Source organism: Carlito syrichta, unplaced genomic scaffold, assembly GCF_000164805.1.
Source record: "Carlito syrichta isolate Samal-C Ts95f unplaced genomic scaffold, Tarsius_syrichta-2.0.1 Scaffold126439, whole genome shotgun sequence".
NCBI classification, from domain to species: domain Eukaryota; kingdom Metazoa; phylum Chordata; class Mammalia; order Primates; family Tarsiidae; genus Carlito; species Carlito syrichta.
This window is the reverse complement of record NW_007070535.1, coordinates 627,390-651,796: the sequence shown is the minus strand read 5'-3', so window position 1 is coordinate 651,796 and position 24,407 is coordinate 627,390. Positions and strand designations below refer to the sequence as shown.

The following is a 24,407-nucleotide window of genomic DNA, read 5'->3' as shown; positions in this document are numbered from 1 at the left end:
TTCTCCTTCCTGTTTATTTAAAATCACTGTATAGTCTGGTTTATTTTTCTACACATTTTCACTTGTATTTCAAATTCACCATATTTTGGAGTCATGGTTTTTGATGATTAATTTTAATGTGTCAATTTGACTGGCCACAGGGTGCCCAGATATTTGATTAAACATTTGAATTGGAGGGATAAGTTAAAAAAAAAAATTCATTCACAGTTAAATGTAAAGTTTACTTTTCAAGACACATGTTCTTTGTGACCCTCATCAAATGCAGGTAAGAAATTTCAAATGGAAATATTTCTTATGTAATGCCAGTACTTAAGCCTATTTTAAAGATTATGTGAATTTCAGTTTAATAAAGCAGTGAGTAGAACTAGCTTTGGGATAACAGATGACTCTTTAGTACCTTATCCTGTAGCTTCCTCTGCATGGAATATTTTAAAATTTCAAGTTAAAAAAATTTGATTTTCTTCCTTTCAAAGAATAAAAGTGAAGGCTATTGTTTTAGATTAGATAATTTTTTCTCTTTCTATTTTTACAGAAAAATAGTCCTCAATAATAATAATTACAAAAAAACCTCAGTATTAAAAATGCTCAGTGCATTCTAAATTGTTATTCTGGGAGGGCAGAATACTTTTATTACTTACTTTTTAATACACAATTAAAGGAGTATTGATCAGAAAATCAAATATTAAGAATACATCAGAAGGTAAGAGAGGAAAAGCCTCAAAAACCATACTTTTCTATGCATCAGGTATAGCACCTGTGAAATAAACATACACGTTGAACTTAAGAGAGTCTCCTTTCTTGCTGGACATGGTGGCTCAAACCTGTAATCCTTACGCTTTGGGAGGCCAAGGCGAGAGGACTGCCCGAGCTCAGGGGTTTGAGAACAGCCTGAGCAACATGGTGAGACCTCGTCTCTAAAATAAATAAAAAGATTAGGCAGGCATGGTGGCACCTGCCTGTGGTTCCTGCTACTTGGAAGACTGAGATGGAAGATCACCTGAGTCCAGCAGGTCGAGGCTGTGGTGGCCATGAGTGTGCCACTGGACTCCAGCTGTGGTGGCCATGAGTGTGCCACTGGACTCCAGCTTTGGCAACAGAGTGAGACTCTGACTAAAAAAAGTCTTCTTTCTTGTATCTCCTCATATATGTACATATGCATCTATTTGTCTGTCTATCTATCTATCTGTCTATCTATCATCCTATCTAGTAGAAGCAGCAAGGCAGGGCCGAGAGTGTTTTTCTTGGCAAGCCAGCAACACATTACTTGTCTGGCTCTGGAAACATTTATCTTGTTTCAAGAGAGAAGGCAGTGCCATTAGATCAAGTGAAGGTCGGGCTCTCATACAAGAAACAAAATTACTGATGATTATAACGAGGCTCTGGCTATAGGTTTTGTTTAGTCCTTCAGAAAAACCCAAACAAGACTATATTACAGATAATCATTCACCAAAACCCATCAAGGGAAGCACTCATCTTCTAATTAAAGTTTTAGTAGATTTCCCTTAAGGGTACGGGTCATGAAATAAAATGCGTTGGCTTTATTATCATAACCATAACCACAGTGGTCTCGGAGATGGAAAGTTAAAGGTCACTTAGGGGAGAGTCTAACTCGAATTAAGGACTATGCAAACACCACCAGGAACCAGCTGCAAGGGTGAAAATAGGTCTCAGGGCGGCCCCGTCGAGGTGTTTGATGAAGTGATGTGCAAGGGTGAATGACTGCATATCTTCTGAACGTGAAGACATCACCTTGTGATCGGGATGCAACACACACAGTCCCTGGTCTGTCCCATTTACCTAAAGGCAGAGCTGCAGGCTGATCCTTATGCTGAGTTTCCTTCTCTTGTTCACCTTTCAGGACCGCTACAGCCTCAGCCGTGACTACTTGAACTATCCTTGCAGACACCTCCTCTGTAATAAACAGTAACAAAAGGAAACAAAACCATGAGAAGTCTGAAACAGCTAACAAAAAGCACAAGTACCCAAAGAGTAGAGTGGATTAGAAGTTCATTGTCTTCCCCTCAGAAAGTATAATCCAATTTTTAAATTTCAGCTAAAAACATAAACATAAGCATACATACAAAAAAAGGCAAAAAAACAAGGAACACATACAAAAAAAGGAAAAAGAAAATAAATTGGTTTTCTAGGAGCTAGGCTAAGCAAAATGAGCCCACAATTAAGAAAAAGAATTATTGGTATGGTACTGTATTTTTAAAAAAATTGTTTACACAAATAGAAACAATGTAATTTCTTTATAGTAAAATTCAAAGAGAGGAGAGGATTCATTTTGGATTTACGTTAGATATGTTTTATAGTTTTCTCATATTACTTTAGAAAAATGTCATTCAAATAAATTTGTATGCTGATTTGTAGAAATATCATGATTTAAAAACTGAAGAAGATGCTTCATAATGTATATGTGTAAGTAAATAGCCTTATCCAGGGTCAGAGTGACTAAGACAAATAACAAAACACCTGGAAATAAGAAATTTTAATGAAATACATGGCAGTGATATATTAAATGGTCTCCTTCTAAAAAAAAAACAAAAAAAACGACTACTTTTTATAAAGATAGTAGATGTTTTAAAGATCTTTAAAGCTGTATGATAAAATTCATCTTTAAAGCTATATGATACAAAGTCATATTTTTATTTTGAAAAGGGTCCTCATATTAAAGTGATCAGTCTGTAAGATGCCAGATAACTAGTTTTTTTTTTTTTAGCTTGAATTGGCTTCCACTGGCGCAAATCAATATTAATTTTGTCTAACAGCAAAAAAAGAATTAAGAAAATGATATTCCACATATAATCAGCTAAAAATAAAAGGAGCCTTTTGAAATTAAAAATAAATTCTAGATTAGACATAAACTCTTCAGAATTTAACTTTTCATCATCTTTTTATAAAAGCATGTACACCACCAGGAAATAAGGCCACTTATAGCCCTGATAGAAACAAGTTGTACTGGATACAGGGGGTGGTGAGGTTTTATTTCTCATAATTTCGGTGAAGATATTATAATGAATTCTTTATTAAAATTTTATTATGGCTCATGATCAGAATTTGCTCATTCACAAACAGATTTTGGCACTGACCTGCTTTTACCTAGCTGATTCATTTAGATTCTGCCTTCTCTGGAAAGCTGTTTTCACCCCATCCCAGATGACAGAATGTATAGTGAGCCAGGTTCTGGGGATTGGCAATCCACTTGGACAGAATTTTTCTGAATTTTAAACTGTATTACCGAATTGAGAATGTTTGCTTTTATATGCTTATCTTCCTAATTCTCAAATACCCACCTTACTATGTAGGTTGTTAAGCGATGCAATATAAACATTTTCATCCAGGGAGAATTGTAGTAAATAGCAGCAAAAGTAGCATTTAAACAATATTATAGTGCTCACTCTGTCAAACACTCTGCTAAGGTATTTGTGCTCATCATTTTAATGAGATATTTACTATTGTTATTCCGATTTTGTGGCTAGGGAAACAGAGTTAGGCCAGAAAGTTGAATGCTATTATTGTAAATATTATACTTAGAATACCGATTTTCAAGAAATTAGACTATTATAAAATCTGTTAGATACTAAAACTAAACTAAATATGATTTAATTTTTTTTTTTTTTTTTAATGTCTGAAGTGTCATTTTCTAGGGCTGGAGTCCTAGTTCAAACTTCGGGTGTCTAAAGATGAGAGTAATCATTGATAGGTCAATTAAATTATTTCTGAAAGAGCTGTAATTTCTTAGTTAAGGTTATGGCAAATTTGTCATACATGTATTTGAGTGTGTATTTCACATATTGCTATATCAAGTACTTTTCCTGAAGCAAATTTTTACACAATACACTTTGCACCCTCGATTTAATATAGTTAAAACAAAAAAATATTTTTTAATACTGCAAAAATGTGTGGGATAATTATGATTTCAAAATGAAGTAATACTAATGATACAATTTATTAACTTAAAGGGTAACTTTTTACTACACAATTCAACATCACAAAATTTTGGAGCTAAAAATATTGCTAGAGATGATTTTTTCTATATCCTCTCATTTTAAAGATGAGGACATAAGGCTGGCATGGTCATGAAATTTGCCCAAGTTCACACAGCCAACAGACATGAGCTGAGATTAGAACTCATATTTCCTGACAGTTAGGATGTTCTTTCTCCTGAGCAGAACAACAGAAGAAGTAACAAGCAAATAATCACAAACTCTCTAACAGTCATGAGTGAATGACTAGAAGGAATATAGCAACTCTTTTGATGTATGAACCAAGAAGACATATTCACGCTGAGACCTGCTCATCTGTCTATCTGAAGTACTCTATTGTTATTCCCGATTATATTTTTAGGCTATGCAATAAGTGATTAGCCACGACTGAGGAGTCTCCCCCGGTTCCACCCTCTCTCTCTTCTCTCATCTATCTACCTACCTATTTGTGTATCTCACAGACCATGTTAGATATTGTAACAGCTTACCTTAAAAATATGACTATTTATTTCTAAGAGATAATACTATTGTATTGCATCTTCGTTCCATTTTGGGGTTTGAACAGAATTTTTTCACAGTTATGCCAGTTAAATAAATAACACTAACAGTCATAAAAGCATTGTTAAGGAAGAACAACTGCTATATTACTCAGGGAAGAGGGCAGTAGAGAAGGAAGGGCTGTGCGTTTCCATGATGATAGGCTGGACATTCCCTGAAATGCTGGGTTCCTAAAGTCATGTTTCCAGTGGGAAAGAGTATTCCAAAAAGAGTGACAAAACATTAAATTCACTTTGAAGACAGCTCTTAGATACCCAAATTGCTTACTAATGTTACAATAAGAATTGTCACACATATTAATTTTAATACAATTCAGGTATCTAAAAATGAATAGAGTGAGGTAGCTTCTTGAAACTCACAGTGTTATGGAAAATTGAATGCAATTAAGAGGTGGACAAGCATGGCAGAGATTGGGACATATACAGGACCCTTGTGACTTCTGGTCCTTTCTGCATCTTCCTATTAGCACGTAGGCAAAATTGGGTATATTCCTATGGCACTTAGTACATCTTGCATGGAATTGTGCTGGTACACATGACTTAACGCCCCGGCTATGTAAGATTTCCCAAGTAAGGACGTTCCTTTGTCATTGCTTCAATTCTCAAAGATTCTCTTACTGAGCTACACTCAGACTCAAAGTATTAAAACTAATTTGAAAGGTTTTGCTTAAAATATTTACACAAATTCAAGAATACTCCACACTTGTCACTATATTTACTAATCTTAAAACCCCTCAAACTATCTTATTTACTCTGTCATTGTTTAAATAGTTGATGTATATTAGGATGATATTTCTTTCTTTTTTTTTTTTTTTGAGTTGGAGTCTCACTCTGTCACCCAGACTGGAATGCAGTGACCTGCTGGGCCCCGGTGATCCTTCCACCTCAGCCTTCCGAGTAGCCAGAATTACAGGCACACGCTACCACGTCTGGCTAATTTTTTGATTTATTGTAGAGATGATTTCTTGCCTGCCCCAGGCAGGTAGGATGATATTTCTTAAATGGAAGTCCTGAATTCTTGTGAATCTATTGATAAATTTTTTTAAGGTCTGAGAGTATACTACATAAATTAATTTTTTAGATTGTAATGATAATCAAATATAAATAATACAAGTATCTATTGGTTTATGGGAGCAAATTATAACTGAGCAATGCTACATTATTTCAGTATTTTTGTTTGGGATTCTGTTTAGACTACAATTTTGACACTACGCAGAATTACTTTCAATGTGGAGGGCTAATAAGAAGAGAACAGAGGTGAACTTAATACATAATAGATGCATTCATACAAGTTAGGCCAAATAACATTGTGGTGCACTGTACAAATGGACTTTAAAAACAGTCTAAATAGAGACAGGTGAAGGAATAACTGAATCATTTGCCTCTACTCAGTATAGACAAGTCCAACCTAAATAAAATGCACTACATCAGCCAGTACCACTTTTCAATTGAGAGAAATAATTTAGTTTCAGCAAAAATATCATTTATTTTAGATGGGAAGCAGAAGAAAACTTGAATTTTATTGGTTTTGTTGTTCAAAGAAAATTAATTTATAATGTGCTTGAGTTAATAGCAGGTCAGAACTTATGAATAAGCCAATTTTATTTTTGTATCCACTTAAGCAAAAATTATGAGAAAATAATTTAACCCACTCTTGGGAGACCTGGTAAATTTTTTTCTTTCAAGGAATTTAATAGATTAGTAGAAATGCTATTACCCAAACAGGCTGTGTGGGAGCCTAGTTTATATTGGTTCAATTGACACATTATTTTTAGGACTTGCTTTTTTTTTTTTTTTTGAGCTAGTCTCACTCTGTCGCCCAGACTGAAGGGCAGTGGCATGATCCTGGTCCACTGCAGCCTCAACTTTCTGGGCTCAGGTGATCCTTTTGCAGAGATGAGGTCTCACTATGTTGCACAGGCTGGTGTCAATCTCCTGGCCTTAAGCGATTCTCCTGCCTTGGTCTCCCAAGGTGCATAAGCCACCATGCCTGGTCATCCTCAAGACTTTTTAAAGAATAATACTGTTGAAACTTTTCAAATAGGACCTACCACATTTTATGATATAAATTTCACAGTGAACTTAGGAAAACATGAGCATAAGATTGTCTGGGAATTTCAATTGGTCCAGTTAATTAAAAATCTTCCTCTAAGTAAAGGCTGTCATCAGCAGAAATGGCAGCATTCCTGAAGGGACATGGCGTTCTCTCAATGCAGCTCTAATCAGCAGATCGACTGGGTAGCTTCATCCCTATAGCCTGACTCCTGGAACAGTAGCAAATTCACTCAGGGTGTGAGTAAAGTTCAGGGAAGATGAATGGTAAATGTGACAATTAAACATAGAAGACAAGGGAAGACTCACAAAATCAGACCTATAAAAATAACAATGTAATGGCTATGATGTACATGATTATACATGTAATTACTTCATTCATTCTACATTTATCTATTAAATGCCTTTCTTCATCCAATCATTACCCTTCCTTCCTTCCTTCCATTCTTCCAGTTTTATACCTAGCCAGGGAATTACTGATTACTGGTTTTCATAGCATCCATTACCTGGAGTCTCATGGACTTGAACTCAGAGAAATGTAAGTACAAACTCCTTCACTGCTATCTTCTAGTTATTCTATCCTAAGACATGTACTCAAACTCATGGTGCTTCCATGCCTCACCCATAATGTAGACACAATAGCACTCTCTCTCCTAGAGGTGGTTGTGGGGACTCAATTACATAATCATACAGCAGGCCTGGCATATCAAGGAACTCAAATAAAGTGAAGACTCCCTGATAGCCCTTCACCAAGGTGTCTTTATTTTCCTTTACCCATGAACTATTCTGAGTGTTCTTTTTAATATTTCTACTTTGAAAGAAAAAGGGAAAGGACTATACACTAAGGGTCTAGCCTAACTAGGTTATTATTATTGTAACCATCTGATAATATAGTTAATCCAATGCAATTGAGGTTGATGAACAAGGAAAGTATTTTTTTCTAAGACAAAGGTGTGAGAGAAGTAAATATTGTCTTTGCTATTTATTTCCTGGCTTCATACCCAAATTCCTGGCTGTGAAGATCCTGGGTCCCTGACCATCTGCTCAAGATTCCTGCCAGCAAGATTCAATTCAGGATTGTATTCTCAACAGTGCTCTCAAAGGCACGATGACCCTGTCTACTCCTGAAGACAATTAGCAACATGAAAAATTCTCTTTGGAGTAAAGGATTTGACACATCTTAATTTTTCATTGCCTACTTTTTCTCACTTTTACCCCCTTTTCTACTTTCTACTCTTTTTTTTTTTCTTTTACCTTTTCTTCCAAACGTATATGTAAAGTTATATATCGGATTTAGCTGTGGAAGATCAAAGATGAATCTAGATTACACATAAATTGGGGAATTACTATTCATTGTATATAACTGAATGTAACATTGATCTTCATAGCTGAAAACATTAAGAAAACATACAACTGCTTACTGTAATCTGACATCTGGAAGTCTCATTATCTTTATTTTGAGCTTCTAAAATGTTCTAGAAGTGGACATTTTTGAGTTCATGTTAGAAATTACCTTAGTTAAGTATGTGTGATATGTATTTCTAGTCTCTTGTAAATGAAAGTCAAGGTTTTAATATAATTAACAATAGTTTTTGCATTACAGTAAGAACCTTATAACCAGTACTCGAACACCAAAGTGTTATTTTATCAGTAGTGTCAATATGACAATGAGACAGTTTCTGCAAGTAACTAAAAAAATCTTGTAACATAACTGTAAAGTCATGTCACGGCTATGGAAAATGAATGAAAACTCAGAACTAATCTGCTAAGTGGATTTGTCTGTAAATCAGTTGGAAGGAAAACATTAAAACTAAATTCTCTAAATAAAATCCACCCTATAACTTCTTAAAAATGTTATTGATTACAGGCCGAAATAATAAAGAATTTAAAGATTCAATCCTAGGAATAGAGCAATAGGTAATGGCAGATCATCACTATACAGGTAAACACCTGAAGACCAAAAGTGAAGTTTGTCTTGAAAACTTTTTCTGGGCAACAGAGATAGGGTCAATAATTCAGAAAAGAATATCAAAGCAGTCCTCACTAGAGAAATTCTGGAAAGAAATAAAATTTTTTGCACGATATTAGGGGAAATACATTGGTGGAAACATATACAGGGGATAAATTGGTATGAGAAACTAATTGAGACATCCTCTCGTCCACAGAAACTACTTTATAAAACCCAAGTGCTATCGCACTAAGCTATTTACATTTCACTTATCTAATGCATAAACATCATAATATTACACATTTTCAAACAGGTTGTTACACAAGGTGCTTTGATTTCCTATTGATATTATTTAATCTACATATTTTACATTGTTCAGATGGGAAAACTGGTAAAGAATGGATAAAGGTAACTAACCAATCATCTCATTTAACTGTCACTGTGATTTATATCAGTGTAATATAAACATTTTATATAAAGTAGGTTATGGTGTCAGAAAACCTGGAATCAAATTCTGTCTCCATCTCTTACTAGCTGAAATATTTTGGTTAAGTGACAATCTCTCTAACCTTCAGATTCCCCATCTGTAAAGTGGGAATAAAGTCGCATTAATCTTTTGATGTGTTGTGACAATTAAGTGAAATAATGTATACCCGGTGTTTATTTAAAGTATCACTGCTTTAATCACTATTGCTAGCTTATCATCTATGACCATTTGATTAGCAAAATGTAGGTAAGACCTAAAAGTTTTTGTCGGATGTTGAGATGATTCTGTCATTGTTCTCAATGTATACTTATTTGCTTGAACACTATGTCACTGCCCCACAGACAATATATTAAGCTCCTGTCACTTATTATTTACAATTATATATTTTACTATACCGTTGTTACATACTGTTCAGCAGTTATAACCATGGTCCTCTGTTTTTTTCCCCCATAATGCTGATTCATGCTACACCATTGCCACACTTTTCTGATCACAGTATTTACCCTGTTTTTAGTAATTTTTTTGTTTAGTGATATTTTAGCTTGGCTGATTAATAATAAAAGCAATAGAGTTGAAACATTCTCCCTGGCCTTGAAAGTTTCAACTTGCCTCTGAGTAATATAGAACATTGTTGTAGACCCATCAGTCTGATTTTGAATGGAATCCTTCGGTTTTTCATCAAGACAGCTATAAATACTTGAACATGCAAAGGTCCAGCAATTAGACTGTGAACCAAAAATTCAATCCACCTTGGCATATGCTTGAGAACATATTTTTGTTGATTTATTGCAGGTTGTTAAGAGAGAAGTAAGAGACACTGGCAGTGAATTCAACCATAGGGAATATAAAAGCCTGTAAATTTTTAAGAATCTTGGGTATAATAATGCCATGCTAAAAGAAATGACAAATAAGCTTACCGTACAATTGTGGAAGAAGGAAAACAAAACAATTTTAGACAGAACGCTCCTGTCAAGAAAAGGTTTTTCTCAGTAGGGTACAGAATGGTTGCCTAGGAAACCGATCCTAATTGCTGCTGCTGATGGAAGCTAGTCAACAAGGAAAGCACTGTGTAGTTTGAAGCGCTCTGCTAAACAAAGACCCTAGACAAATTCATCAACATAGAAAAGAAGAAAAGTTCTTTTCTCCTACTCCTTGCTTAATTTGGAGAGTAAATGGTTCCTCTGAAACTATTTCCTGCAATCAACTGGTGATGAAGGAAATTAAAAGAGTGCATTGTTGGTTTTTTGTTTGTTCCCTCCGCCCCAGCACCTTTGCATTAATTAAAGAGGCAACATTGGCATGCCCCACCATAGACAGACCTCTATTAATCTCAACGGGTCACACTGGCCAACATTGCAGCTACAGATCTTTGCCTGCCAGCCTTTTAAAATTTATTTATTTATTTATTTATTTTTGGAGATTTCTTCTAAAGATTTCACAGTTAAGACAAGGATCAACTTAATTCATGCATAAGAATGCATTTGAAGTGAAGTCAGCTAATGAGGATAAATGTCTTTAAGATACAGGAATCATGATTGCACAAAGTTCACTTCTGACGAGTACTTAAATATAATAATTTATTTTGCACCTGCTATAGACAGTGGATCTATGCTTAGTCATTAGGGGGGATACAAAGGAAAATAAGACACAGTGTTCCCACATTTAAATTGTGCTTAAAGGGGAGCAAGCAGTCTTGCTGAAGGACATGTTTTGGTTGTGTTCTTTAAGATTTTCTAGTAGTGAACACAGATTTTGACTGCTCTCTCCACAGTCACTCATATGGTCCTCCTCTGAAAAGGCAGCAGCAAATTGGTAGGCTAGGATTGTGAATAAAGTATGCAACTGTAAGAAAATTCCCACCTTTTTCCCCCTACCTCTACTTATGTGCTAAGACCCACAATCTGTTTTAGATTGCACCTTAACATACTCAAATGAAGTCTTTACACTAAAAAGAACTGGTCTAGTATTCATTTAGTCAAGAAGTAAAATACAATAAATTAATATGATTATCAGGAAGGGATATCATAGGCTAAGGATACTATCTTATGGAGTCAATAGTAATTAGAACAGTTCAGATCAGAAACAGTACCTACTGGAAAATTTTGCTTCTAATTTTAAGGGCCCAGCTAGATTGGGGGGGAGGATCATTTAAGCAGAAGAAATACTCAGTCAATACAGCCCCAATCTAGTTTATATTTATTATGTTCTTGTTAAAGGTTTCTGTTGCCGGTGGTGTTGAGGTTTCCAATGGAATGAAGTATGCACACTTAGGTTGACTGTAGCCCATATATTTAATATTTACTGATTAACTGTGGTTGCCCTTAACCTGAGAAAAAGAAATTTCTAGCAGAATTTGCTTCCCCCAGGTTTTCAAATAGCTTTAATTCCAATAAATTGAATACAATTATTAAGACACTGAAGGAAGTGACAAAACTTTTGGAACTTTGAAATGCTATGTTTGCATTTCATCAAAACCATTACAATTGTACTACTCTTTAGACTTGTGGGAAACTGCATTACATTCTCCATTAAGTCTTTATCCCTTTGCCAAAGGGATAAAGCATGAGACATTTTAAATAATATTAGTGGGCAAATGAAATAGTAAAACAAAGAGCTTGAATAAATTCACCCTTAGAAAGAATAACTGTGGGATAAACAAAATATAAAAGAGTATATGTGTGTGTAGAAAAGCAGTAATGCTTCTGTGTATGTGTTTATGCATGTACCCACGCTCATGCATATGAGAGGTTTAGCCGTGCTTTTAAAGTCTCATCTGTATTTGGATACCTCATAGGACTTTGGCAGCACGAGCAAGACTCGGGTTTCTTATGGAGAAATCAAGAGCTACAAAACCTAGGAATGCCTGTAAGACAGAGGATATGATGGAAAAAAATTCCAGATTACAAAAAGATGTTATTGGAATAAACTTTTGAAATATAAATTCTGTGTATACGAAGAATAGTCTTTACTAGTTACCTTTGAAAACTTAGATCTTTCATTTAGGAGAAACCATATTTGTTACAATAAAAGGGTAAAAAAATCAACATTTAGCTAACTTTTGTTTGTTCCTTCTGTTTCATCCCCAGCCTAACTTAAGCAAATCTTTGACCTAGTAGCTTGTTGAACTTATGCGATGGCAAAATCTCTTTGTTCATAATATATCATACGGTATACTCAATCAGCACATGGATAAGTCATCATGACTTCTGCATAATCAGTCAGCGTAAGCCTCCTGCCCTAACATGTTTCTAAGAAAGAATGTGCTATAGCAGCCTTATATGCTTTCTTCTTAGCAAGTCTCTCATGAACTATAAATGTTTTAAATAAATGATTGTTCATCTTCTATAACTGCCTATTTTATTTTTGCCATTGTAGCTATATCAAATATTGTTTATAAAGATTATCTTTATACCAGCACCTGAAAGGATTTGGCAGACTTTAAGTCACTATTCAATATGCATGGTCATTCTTCATAAGTTTCAAATTATAACTAATATACATAACCAGAGGATCATGTTTCAATAATCTTATGGGGGAAGGTACAATCAATTACACTATAAAATTCTAAAAACTGAAATATCTGTGGTAGACAAAATGGAAAAATGACTAAAGTATAACTTTGAGCCATCCTTCTATTATTGTTTAATAACGTTAAATAAAAGCCCAGCCACAACACAAGAAAAGAGGCAAAGTTTCACTGGAAAAATTGTAAATAAATCAAAGTAATGATAGGTAAAGACTTTTTGCCAGACCTCTGAGTAGCAAAATCGAGACTTTGCAAGATCTTTCATTTAAAGAAGTGTTGAGCCCAAGGTCATACTTGCACTTTGATGCTATGATGATAGTAAAATGCAGACCTTAATTAAATTTTAATATTTCTTTATGCCAAAAATATTCTAGAATAAAGATGACTTCTTTTGTGTTCTAGATTAATGAATATATCCCAGGAAAATGTTATTAAATGAATTTCTTGCCAACCACAAAATTCAAAAGATTCATTATGTAAGACAAATAAGAAACAAATAATAATTTAAAAGTTATCTTCAGAAATGCTAATAACATGCAAATCTTACTTTAGAAAGTATCCCTGGGAGATCTGTTGAAATAAAATTTTACATTGATGATTTTGCTTCAATGTTGTTTATTTCAGTCTCTATTACTACATTTCTAATCTGTGTACTGGTTCTCACTGATACCAACCATACCTCTAGAAATACTTTCAGATTGTGGGTGCCATCTACATGTTACCTATAACTGTTAAGTATTCACTCTTTATCTGAAGACACGGAAGTTTTACGTCAGAATGCAATGCTATTTGGAAACATAAAACTGTAACTCATTTTTGCAATAGCTCTGGTTGTTCTGTTACAGGAGCCAGCAGAAAGAGAAAGGCAGATACATTTTGATGGAGTGAGAGAGTTGGGGAAGAAATAGGGATGAAATGCTATTTGGGTAGGTAGGCTAATACAGGACAAGGTGAGTTGACTTTGCAATGGGATTGAGGGTGAGATTCTGAGCCCATGACTGCTGACAACTTGAAGAAAATGAAGAAATGGGCTGGAAGAAGCAGAGAGAAAAGTGTATATAAGTATATTTTATTTACTTCCTAATTTTGCTTAGGGCTGGTCCCAGGCAGGCAAATGTTAACTGTAACCATTTATAAAGCCAGAGCTTCATTTGGCATGAGAAACACAATCCTGTGGAAGAGATAGATGACTTGTTTAGGATATAGAAAGTCAAATGTCATAAAACAGTTCTGAAATTCTTAGTAAAATACTGCAATGAAAACTCAATTTTCCAAGAAAATATATTTAAAAGCATATGATTTTCTTCACTATAGGAAGTATGGTTTTCATGCAATCAAACATTGCACTTTCTTACTTTTAATGCAATCATTGCATTGTCTTACGTGAAATTTTATAGAACAAAATAGAAGATACACCTCAATATTTTAATCAAGTAGCTTACAAAATACTTTTTAAAAAGCAGATTTCATTTTCCGCAGACCTGGTAAAGAAAAGCACTTTATATTTACATACTATAGTTTTCCTATATTCGGTTATATAAGAGAACATAGGGAAACTCCATTATTCAAGGTTCAGGAGACTCAAACTTTTCTATTAAAATTAAAGTAATGCTCAATATTTTAAAATTTACTTTAAAAATTTAAATATAATTTGGGAGAGTTTTTTTCTTCACATTAAAACAATTAAATTCAAGTGTATCTCCAATGGTTCCAGTCATAAGAAATTATCAGGTAACGTAGCTTCAGGTCACCATTTTTGGTTTTTTTTTTGAGTTGGAGTCTCACTCTGTCACCCATACTGGAGTGCAATGGCCGCTCCCGGTCACCACAGCCTTAACCTGCTGAGCTCCTGCGATCCTTCTGCCTCAGCCTTCCAAGGAGCTGGAACTACAGGCGTGTGCTACCACGCCTGGCTAATTTTTGATTTATTGTAGAGATGAGGTCTCGCCAAGTTTGCCCAGGTGGGTCTCGAACACACGGGCTCAGGCAATCCACTCACCTTGGCCTCCCAAAGTGCTGGGATTACAGGCTGAGCCACCGAGCCCGGCCAGCTCACCCTTAAACAATGAAATTCAACTAAAAAAGAACCAGTGTCACCAAAACAGCCAAGTTTTTAATCAACATTTTTGATGTTGTATTTGGATTATATGGGTCAAAATTAAATGCAGTCTACAGAGCATTTTAAACACATTTTTCTGCAGCAGGATGGCAGATACTTTCAAAAGAACAGGGGACCATTGTTATCCCAGTTGAATGAACTTCCTCTTCGAAAAAATGATTTTTGTAAGTAGTTACTGTATTTGCTTCAACATCAGTTCTTTTCTTGTTTTCTTACTGCAATCAGGACTTGTAAGACTGAGGTGCCAGGCCCAGTGGCTCAGCCTGTCATCCCAGCACTTTGGGAGGCCGAGGAGAATGGACTACCTGAGCCCGTAGGTTTGAGACCAGTCTGGGCAACTAGAACAATGAAGCAATCCTTATTTATAGTCAGAGGATGAAAATGGACACACATTACAGAGTTATATTTGCAGACTATTTCAGTGGCATTTCAGTCCAAGTCAATTATTATATTGGCATCAATTCTGCAGGAATGAACATGAAAAGGTTTTCAATATTCATGGATTTCTTGGCTGTTCGATTATACCTTTCTCTTAAAAAGGTCATATACCCTAACTTTTCATAATCTTTTTCAGTTCAATAATTTTCATCATCATGAAAGTACCTTCAATTAGAAAAGTTACTGCTATCTCCAGTCAAAGATATATTTTCTTTACTCCCAACTTGAACTCCCACTTTCAGATCATGTCAAGTCTTCCATTATGTCCAAAATACTAAAGTACTTTGGAGTTCCTACTTAATTTGCTTCTGTTCCAATGAACAGTTCTATACTCTTTACTTTGAATCCAGCCTCATGACATAGGTTCTCAATTTACCTCCTTTTCTCCAGCATGACTTTCTTTTTTTTTTTTTTTTTTTGAGTTGGAGTCTCACTCTGTCGCCCAGACTGGAGTGCAGTGGCCGCTCCCGGCCACCGCAGCCTCGACCTGCTGGGCTCCGACGATCCTTCTGCCTCAGCCTTCCGAGTAGCCGGAATTACAGGCATGCGCTACCACGCCTGGCTGATTTTTGATTTATTGTAGAGATGAGGTCTCGCCCAGTTGCCCAGGCGGGTCTTGAACCCGCGGGCTCAGGCAATCCACTCACTTCGGCCTCCCAAAGTGCTGGGATTACAGGCTGAGCCACTGAGCCCGGCTACAGCATGACTTTCTAAGACAGCCTTTCCTTCAAGTGCATTGCTCACACTGTGGTATAATTTTTGTAGCACCATTTTGTTTATGTTGGTTCCATTCTCAAAACTGTACTTTCTTTCTTCTTTATATTAATTCAAAAATGTTAAAATTTATTTAGAAATCTTTATGGTAGAAAATAAGCACTACATTACAGGCTAAAAAGAATAGAAAGATGAATAAAGCACAGGTTCTGCCTCAGAGTATCTATAACCTGGTGACTGGAATTTAAAAAAAGTAACAAGTAATCTCAGTAAAATGTTTGGCTATGATCAGTGCTATTCGCAAGATGTAAACACGGTTACTTGGGAGTGTTCTCAAGAGGAAGAGACTTACTTGAGAGAATAAAATCAACATCAGCTCTCTACCTTTGATTGTGGACTTCCTACAAGGAGGTATCCTCCCAAAATGTGTTTCCATCACTTGTTGCACAATGCTTCATCGGGAATAAAACTACCCAGACTGGCTGGGCGAAATGTAACTTTTGTCACAAAAGAGATTTCAGATAAGTCAGAGGACTGACCATTCGCGTGGGTCATGCTTGTGTAGGAATCAGAGGTGCTATGCCAGCACCACTGTGACCTGTAATTACAAATTAAAAATTTGAACCAAAAACCTTGAGTCTAAATTTTCAGGCTGCTGAAGCCGAATCCTATTTATTAAAGATGATTTTTTTCTGACTCTTGACTCCTCCTTCTTTATTCATTTTTGCCTGATGCTTTGTTCCAAGTGACGAGTATTCCCAAAGTCAACTGTATTTTGCTCTGTGGCCGTGTTCTAATGACCACCAAACCTCTGCATACTTGTTACAAGTTGCAGGAGAACCTAAGCCATATGCCTTCCTCCTCCTTTGCTCATCAGCGTGGCTGGTTTTTCCATGAGTGTTGCTGAGTATGACTCATTCGGTGAGATGAGCTACATGGTGAGCCAGCAGAACATGATTTAGTATCGTTTTCCCCCAGGACTCACCATGCCAGGTCAGATAATGCTGAAATGACTAGGTCTGCAATGCAGCACCGGTTGTTCTGTTCATCTGCTGCTGATATGATTTCCAGACTCCCCTGACAGTCAAAGCACGTGCTTTTATGTAATGTACTAAGGAGCAGTGAAGTGTGAGGGAATGAGCGGAAGAGAAAAAGATTTGACACACTGAAGCAGAAAGAGTCGGTTATCTCAATAGCTTGGGGAGGAAAGAGAACGGAGTGATAACTGCTGGGTACTTTCCAGTCTACTTACTAACCTCCTAACCACAGTAACATCACACACAAAAGCAAACCTCAAGGTGGCATTTGGCATACAGTGGTACATATTTTTCTCAGACATATATAAGCAATATAAACAAAGAATATATATGTCATAGTTTTCAGAAAACACATGATTGTTTAATGATTAATATATTTCTCAAGATATTTGAACAATCTATTTGCTCAAAATTACTATTTGACATTTTTTAATCTTTTTTTCTCTTTCTCTTTCATGAGGTGAGAACACTTAGAAATATAACAAGAGACAGATAAAGACCACGCATAATCCTAACCAAAACAAAGGCTTAGGTAGCCCCAAAATGAATCTAGAAGACTTATTTTCATTACTGGTTATTTTCATCTGTTCACTACAAATAAAAAATAATTTATGTACTGCTAACATTTGTCTCTAAATGAGATCTTTTTAAATTTCAAAAAATTAAAAAATGTTAAAAGAAAAATATGACAAAACAGGACAGCTAATTAGAGAGGAGAAAAGTAAGATCTTGGAAAATACAGACTGGGGGGAAGGGGCAAGTAAAAATACAATAATAAATAAATTATATTTACATTTAAAAGCAAGTCATATGAAACATTTTTACAAGTATGTCTAAAATGTCCTTAGCACAAATCTCAAAGACTCAAATTCAACAAAATACTTTTTAAAGTGCCAGCGAACCAACGAGTCTGAGAAAACACTTTTTTTTTTTCAGTGCTTGTGATGTAGTTCTGACATTTAGCACAAAGCAAGACAAGAAACAAGACTGATCTCCACAACGCATGAACGGAATTTTCTTGGGGAACATACATAGAAATAAATGTGAATGCAAATTAACCTTCGTTTTAAAATATCCTATCATATCATGTTAGATAGAGCCTTGCTCTGACAACTTTAAGTGTTTCCAGGTGATTAAAATTTCAAGCAATAAAATCATACTTCAATTTGTCAAGTCATTCATTGGGTTTAATGGAAACAAGTCTTGAGAAACCAAGTTTTCCTCATTTGACTCAAAATTATTGTGTTAAGAAAAATTTCATCCTACTTTAAGACTTTGAAAAGCAAAGACAGATTTTTGCGTGACAACTACTCTCAAACAGCATATTTACACTAAAAACTTTATCCAGTGCTGGTCATTTCCTCCAATCTGTAAAAGAGCAAAAGCTCTAGCTGCAATACCTGCTATGGACAAGCTCATAACTTACCAGGAGGAAGAAACAATTCTTTATTATGATGACCACGGCAGCCAGCTGTAAATTAGGTTCAGTTCCTTCTACGCATCAACAAGACAAGCCACATTTTATGATGAAAACTATCGCCTACAACCTGCTCCGGCTGGTAGCGAGACCTCATAGGACAAAGCAAATGTGACAAATGCAAACCTCGTGGAACCACCTTTTCTACGGGTCCTTGTCTTTCTCATTCTTTCTAGCCCCAGATGCCTAACCTTTCGAAGGAAAACACTGAAAAGATCCCCATTTTCTGTCCTCCTCCATTGGTGCCGCCAGGCCCAGTTGCTTCCCAGTGAGGCTGTGTGGTTTTCTGCAGATCCGCCCTTGAATGCTAAATAACTCTGCTCTGCGCACTCCTCTTTCTGCGGAGCTCAGGGAAATGGCAACCAGAGCCATGAGTGGTTGGCATGGCAACGAGGAAAGGAACATCTGCAACCTCTCCCATTGTTAGGCCGGCTTGTTTATCTGCTTTGGGGGGCGGCACCGATGGTTTTAGTCATTTTGCGGGAGAAATGACTCCGTACTGTTTTGCTCTGCATAAATTAATATGGTATTATAATTTATAATCGGCTATATTTTAAATGGGATATTGACTCCTATTCGTAAATCTCAAATCTAGATATGGCGATGGGAGAAGGAGAGAGGCAAGAAAAGACAGGTTGAATGTGTTAAGACTAGAAAGGAGATCAGAGGGAGGTTTAAAAGTACCTTCAGCCTTTTTTGCATGTGAGAAATGCCAAAATGTTCTTCCATGTGCCTTCAAACTTAAGTTTATCAATTGCAGCAACAATAAATGTACATATCTGAGTCTGTCTGTCACTTGGCTGCTGGAGTTAGGTGGATATTACAGCGTAGGGCAAGGCTTTAGAAGAACAGCTACCTTGGTAAGATCCAAAAAGGTGTCAACATGTAGCCTGGAAGAGCTTTGTACAGCTCCCACCTCTTTGGCAGGGGGTAGACCTTCATAGCCTGGAAATGCTGGGGAAACAGAAATCCCAGTGAATTGTGGGGAGGAAACGGAAGAAATGTCTTTTAATCTTTATATTACCGAAAGAGATAGCTGACACTGGCTTTTGGTGGTTGCAAAGGCATTTTATACCATGAACAGTGTTTCTTACTAGTGTTCAAGTCATTGAATGTTAAGGTAGTCAAAATCACCAAAGCCTGATTTTAAATACTTTCGTGATTGGTATCTATAAACATCTCAGAAATGCCTTTTTTTCTCTTTCCACTCAAGCTGAAAACTGGGAATAAAGTTAGGGTATTATGCATTACCTAAAGTTACAAGAATGTGTCAGTTGTGCAATAGAAGAATTGTCCTCTACCTATAATGGATACCTGTGGCAACTGGCTGTGCTGTTCTGAATTTAGCAGAGGGGTGTAGCAGAAAGAGCACTGGTCTATAAGGCAAGAGACCTGATTCTGCTAGAAGTTGTGTGATCTTGGATGGATGACTAAACTGGTAAAGGGGAAGGATGAGAAAGGTCATCTTACTTTGTCCCTTCCAGCTTTCTATCATTATCCACCACTATGACAGATAATTAGCAGATTGCATCTCTGTTTTCTAATAAAGGACAAATCCTGACATTTGCAAAATTAATAAGTCAGAAAACAAAATTCTCATCTTAAAAAGTCTTGAAAGCTTTCACAACCAGTAGCACATTTTTAAGGCGAAATAAATTACAAACTATAGGAAGAATCCCACACCACTTCTTGGGCGCAGGACAGTTCAGAAGGAAAGAAAAGTTGCAGTGGTTTTGAGCACAGTTTTCACAGTTCAGCTCTCTCACCTACTTACTGTGTAACACTGGGCAGGTCAGTTAGCCTTAGTCTTCTCATTTGTAAAAGAAAGCCACTAATGTCAGATATCCTCATAAAAGTCTCAAAAAGGTGAAAGGAGATAAGCAATGTGAAGGTGCTTGATAAACTAAAGAGCACTCTAGAAGTTTGCAATATTATGTACAATTCTAAGCTGTAGTTTTACATATATTTCCATAGTGATTCTTTAAGCAAATCCTGAAGGATGCAGAAGAATTTGAAAATCTTTTCCTTTCTTTAGATGAAAGTGAGTGATAATAGAATTATGAAGTTTTTCAGAGAAAGGTTAGAAACACAGAGCTACTACTTTGCACATCCCTGTTTTGGGTATTAGAAAGAGCTAATGTCAAGATAATTCTATGAACTGGCCCAGCAAGGGTGGGATTTTATATAGTAGCTAAGAAGATACAGATGAAGTAAAAACTAGCTACATTGTTAAGTCACATGCACAATGATTACAAAAATCAATCGCTTTTCTGTACCCTTAAAATGTCATTTGAAAGATCAATTTTTAAAAATTTCCACTTTCCATAATGATTTTCCACTCAATATTCTACAAATTTACACATCATCCCTTATGTCCTTTTACAAGGTTTTGATTTTAATTCTAATATGAGTATGGGCCCCAACTCTAAAAAAAACTTAACGTTGTGGCTCCTAATTGTCACTCAGAGTTGGAACTCTTTAGGGATCACAATACATTCCTCCTGCTTTCTTCAAAAATGATAAAATGGAAAAGAGAGAAAAGGATTATTACAAGCCATTACTCTTATTATTCACACTTTGGAAAACAATTTTAAAATAATGCTTAAATTTAAATGTAAGACCTGAAACCATAAAAATTCCTAGAAGAAAACCTATTTTTCTGGACAATCGCCTAGGCAAAGAATTTATGACTAAGACCACAAAAGCAAACGCAACAAAAACAAAAACTGACAAATGGGATTTAATTAAACTAAAAAGTCTGCACAGCCAAAGAAATAACCAACAAAATAACCAGACAAGCTATAATATGAGAGAAAAATATTTGCAAACTGTACATTCAACAAAATACTCATATCCAGAATCTACAACAGATGCAAACGGCTCAACAACAAAAACCAAACAACTCCATTAAAAAGTAAGCAAAGAACACAGGCATTTCTCAGAAGACATACAAGTGGCCAACACACACATGAAAACATGTTCGTCACTAATCATCAGAGAAACTCAAATTAAAACTACAATGAGATATCATCTTACCTCAGTCAGACTGTCTATTATCAAAAAGTCAAAAAACAGCAGATGTTGGCAAGGATGTTGAGAATAGGGAACACTTACACACGGTTGAAGGGAATGTAAATTAGTACAACCTCTATGGAAAACAGTATGAAGATTTCTCAAAGAACTAACAATAAAACTACCATTCCATCCAGCAATCCCATCACTGGCTATATACTTAAAGGGAAAGAAACTACTGTATCAAAGAGACACCTGCACGTAAATGTTTATCTCAGCACTATTTACAACAACTAAGTCATAGATTCAGCCTAAGTGTCCATGAATGAACGATGGAATAAAAATTCTACACACACACACACACACACACACACACCCCATGAACTATTATGCAGCCATTAAAAGAAGGAAATGAAGCCTTCCGCAGCAACACGGATGGAACTGGAGGTCATTATCCTAAGCTCAACAACTCAAAAAACAGAAAATCAAGTATCGCATGCTCTCACTTATAAGTGGGAGCTTACCGATGAGTACTCATTAAAAGTCCTGACTTCACCACTGTGCAGTATATTCAAGTAGCAAATCTGCACTTGTACCCCTAAATTTAAAAAAAAAAAGATGCTTTATTCTAATTATAACAAGAGCTTTCCTAAGTGGCTAGATTCTAGATTTCACATTTCTCTTTTTATGCTTCTGTGACATGGCCTCTAAAAATGACACTTTAGTGGCAAGAAAAGATCTTTAAGAATAAAAAAAAAGCTACAGTTGAGAAAATAATCGTATCGGTCTTTCTACGGACAAGTTTAAATTGTAAGGAAAGACACAAAATATAGAAGAGTAAGCTGTGAAGAAATATAATTTAAATTATTATTGCTTTCTAACATTCCCTGCTTCCCCAACTCCTGGCCTTCATGTATAATATCAAGGACAAGCTGACTATGGGTGTGCATCTTTAAAAATTATGATGGTCCACAAATGAAGGTGAACATTGGTAGGGTGGATCAGGGAGAATAAGGCAAGAAACTTGGTTGAAATAAGCCCACTCTGCTGGGCTGAGTGGCTCAGCCTGTAATCTTGCGCTTTGGGAGGCTGAGGTGAGTGGATTGCCTGAGCCCGCGGGTTCGAGACCCACCTGGGCAACTTGGCGAGAGCTCATCTCTACAATAAATCAAAAAATCAGCCCGGCGTGGTAGCGCATGCCTGTAATTCCGGCTACTTGGAAGGCTGAGGCGGAAGGATCGCCGGAGCCCGGCAGGTCGAGGCTGCGGTGGCCGGGAGCGGCCACTGCACTCCAGTCTGGGCGACAGAGTAAGACTCCAACTCAAAAAAAAAAAAAAAAGAAAAGAAAAGAAAAAGAAATAAGCTCACTCTTTGTTTTTGTGGGATTGGCAGTACTGGAATACTGCCACGCAGGAGGCGGGGGGGGGGGGAGAAACAAACATCAGTAAAGGTACCAGGCAAAGTGGGGACCCAAGGGAGGCCCAAATTTTACCTGTACGATGGACCACTTGCATACCTAATCCTGAATTGTACCCCACATCTTTAAAATTAAAAAAACTAAAATAAAAAAAAGAGAAATAAGCCCACTCTGATGAAGGAAGGAAGGGGAGGAAGATGACGATTGCAACTGATTTATCATGTGATCTTATTTGTACAGATGAACAGCAGCAACGACAAAAATCCTTGGGAAAAAGATTTATTTCTAAAAATGAAAAGAGGACTAGAGCAAAAAAGGTAAATTGGGGTTTACTAGTCATGGCTTGGACACCACAGCATATACCTGAGGACCTGATGCCTCTGAGAAATGCTTCATGTCAGCAGTGGTCTGAGAAATATCCTTTATAGCCGCAATCCCTAACCTTTTTGGCATCAGGGACTGGTTTTGTGGAAGACAATTTTTCCACAGACCTGGGGGTGGGGATGGTTTTGGGATGATTCAAGCATATAACATTTATTGTGCACTTTATTTCTATTAGTATTACATTGTAATACATAATGAAATAATTACACAACTTACCATAAGACAAAAACATGCAGACAAAGTTGGTAAATAAAATAATGGGCAGGCCACATGCGGACTAAAATAAATGCGGAATTCTGACTTAAAGCCTGCCACTAGATGTAGAACGGAAGTAACATCGACTTGCTTGCCACTCACTGATAGCAATTGAAAGCAACTGATTTGTGACGGTCTCTGTGCAGTCGAACCTCAACGCTAATGTCAGTGTGTATTTGCAGCTGCTCCCCAGTGCTAATCTCGTTGTTTCAGCTCCACCTAAGAACATCAGAATCATTGGGCGATGGACTCTCATAAGGAGCACACAAACTAGATCCCTCTCATGAGCAGTTCACAAGAGGGTTTGCGCTCCTATGAGAATCAAATGCCCCCTCTGATCTGAAAGAAGGTGAAGCTCAGGCAGTAAAGCAAACTATAAGGAGCGGCTGTAAGTACAGATGAAGCTCTGCTCGCTTCCCCCGCCACTCACTCCTGCTGTCCAGCCCAGTTCCTAATGGCCACAGACCACTACTGGCCCAAGGCCCAAGGGTTGGGGATCCCTGCTTTACAGGGAAAAATGCAATATACTGGTGGATTGTATAAAAAAGTGAGCTGGTAGATAACTCTCTGGTCCTCTTCAAAAGAATCACATCAAAATATAACATCAGCTCATACCAATGGTCTCCATCATCGAAGGACAGTATTTTTAAAGACCTTATTTGGAATTGAAGAACATTTCTTCTTACTAGAGATGATTTTCATTACACAATTTGTGAAACAGTTCTCAATAAACCATGAATGATAAAATGTATTATTTTATCAAATTAGAGTTTGGAGAGTAATTGCATGTTAACTCAGACTGGACCATCCTTTGTAGATATGAGGAGATCATATTTTATAATTTGTCTTTTCCTACAGATTTTCACACATGTATATTATATGGATTGAATACTTGATCTGTTATTTCTGGAGGAAGTTCATTTAAAATCACACACACCTTGAATTGAATACATCACTCCTGTAACTCACAGTTGACTGTTTGCAACCTGTGTCAC

At 36.4% G+C, this 24,407-nt stretch overlaps 1 protein-coding gene across 4 annotated transcripts in view; it reads right to left on the bottom strand.

Moving 5' to 3' along the window:
• The window catches only part of MAP2 (microtubule associated protein 2), a 162,999-nt gene that overhangs the window by 49,119 nt on the left and 89,473 nt on the right, over positions 1–24,407 (bottom strand). For all 4 annotated transcript variants that reach the window (XM_021707813.1, XM_021707814.1, XM_021707816.1 and 1 more), the window contains one exon: positions 1,798–1,911. In XM_021707813.1, coding sequence (XP_021563488.1) covers positions 1,798–1,911 — 114 coding nt within the window. The remainder of the gene's footprint in view (positions 1–1,797; positions 1,912–24,407) is intronic.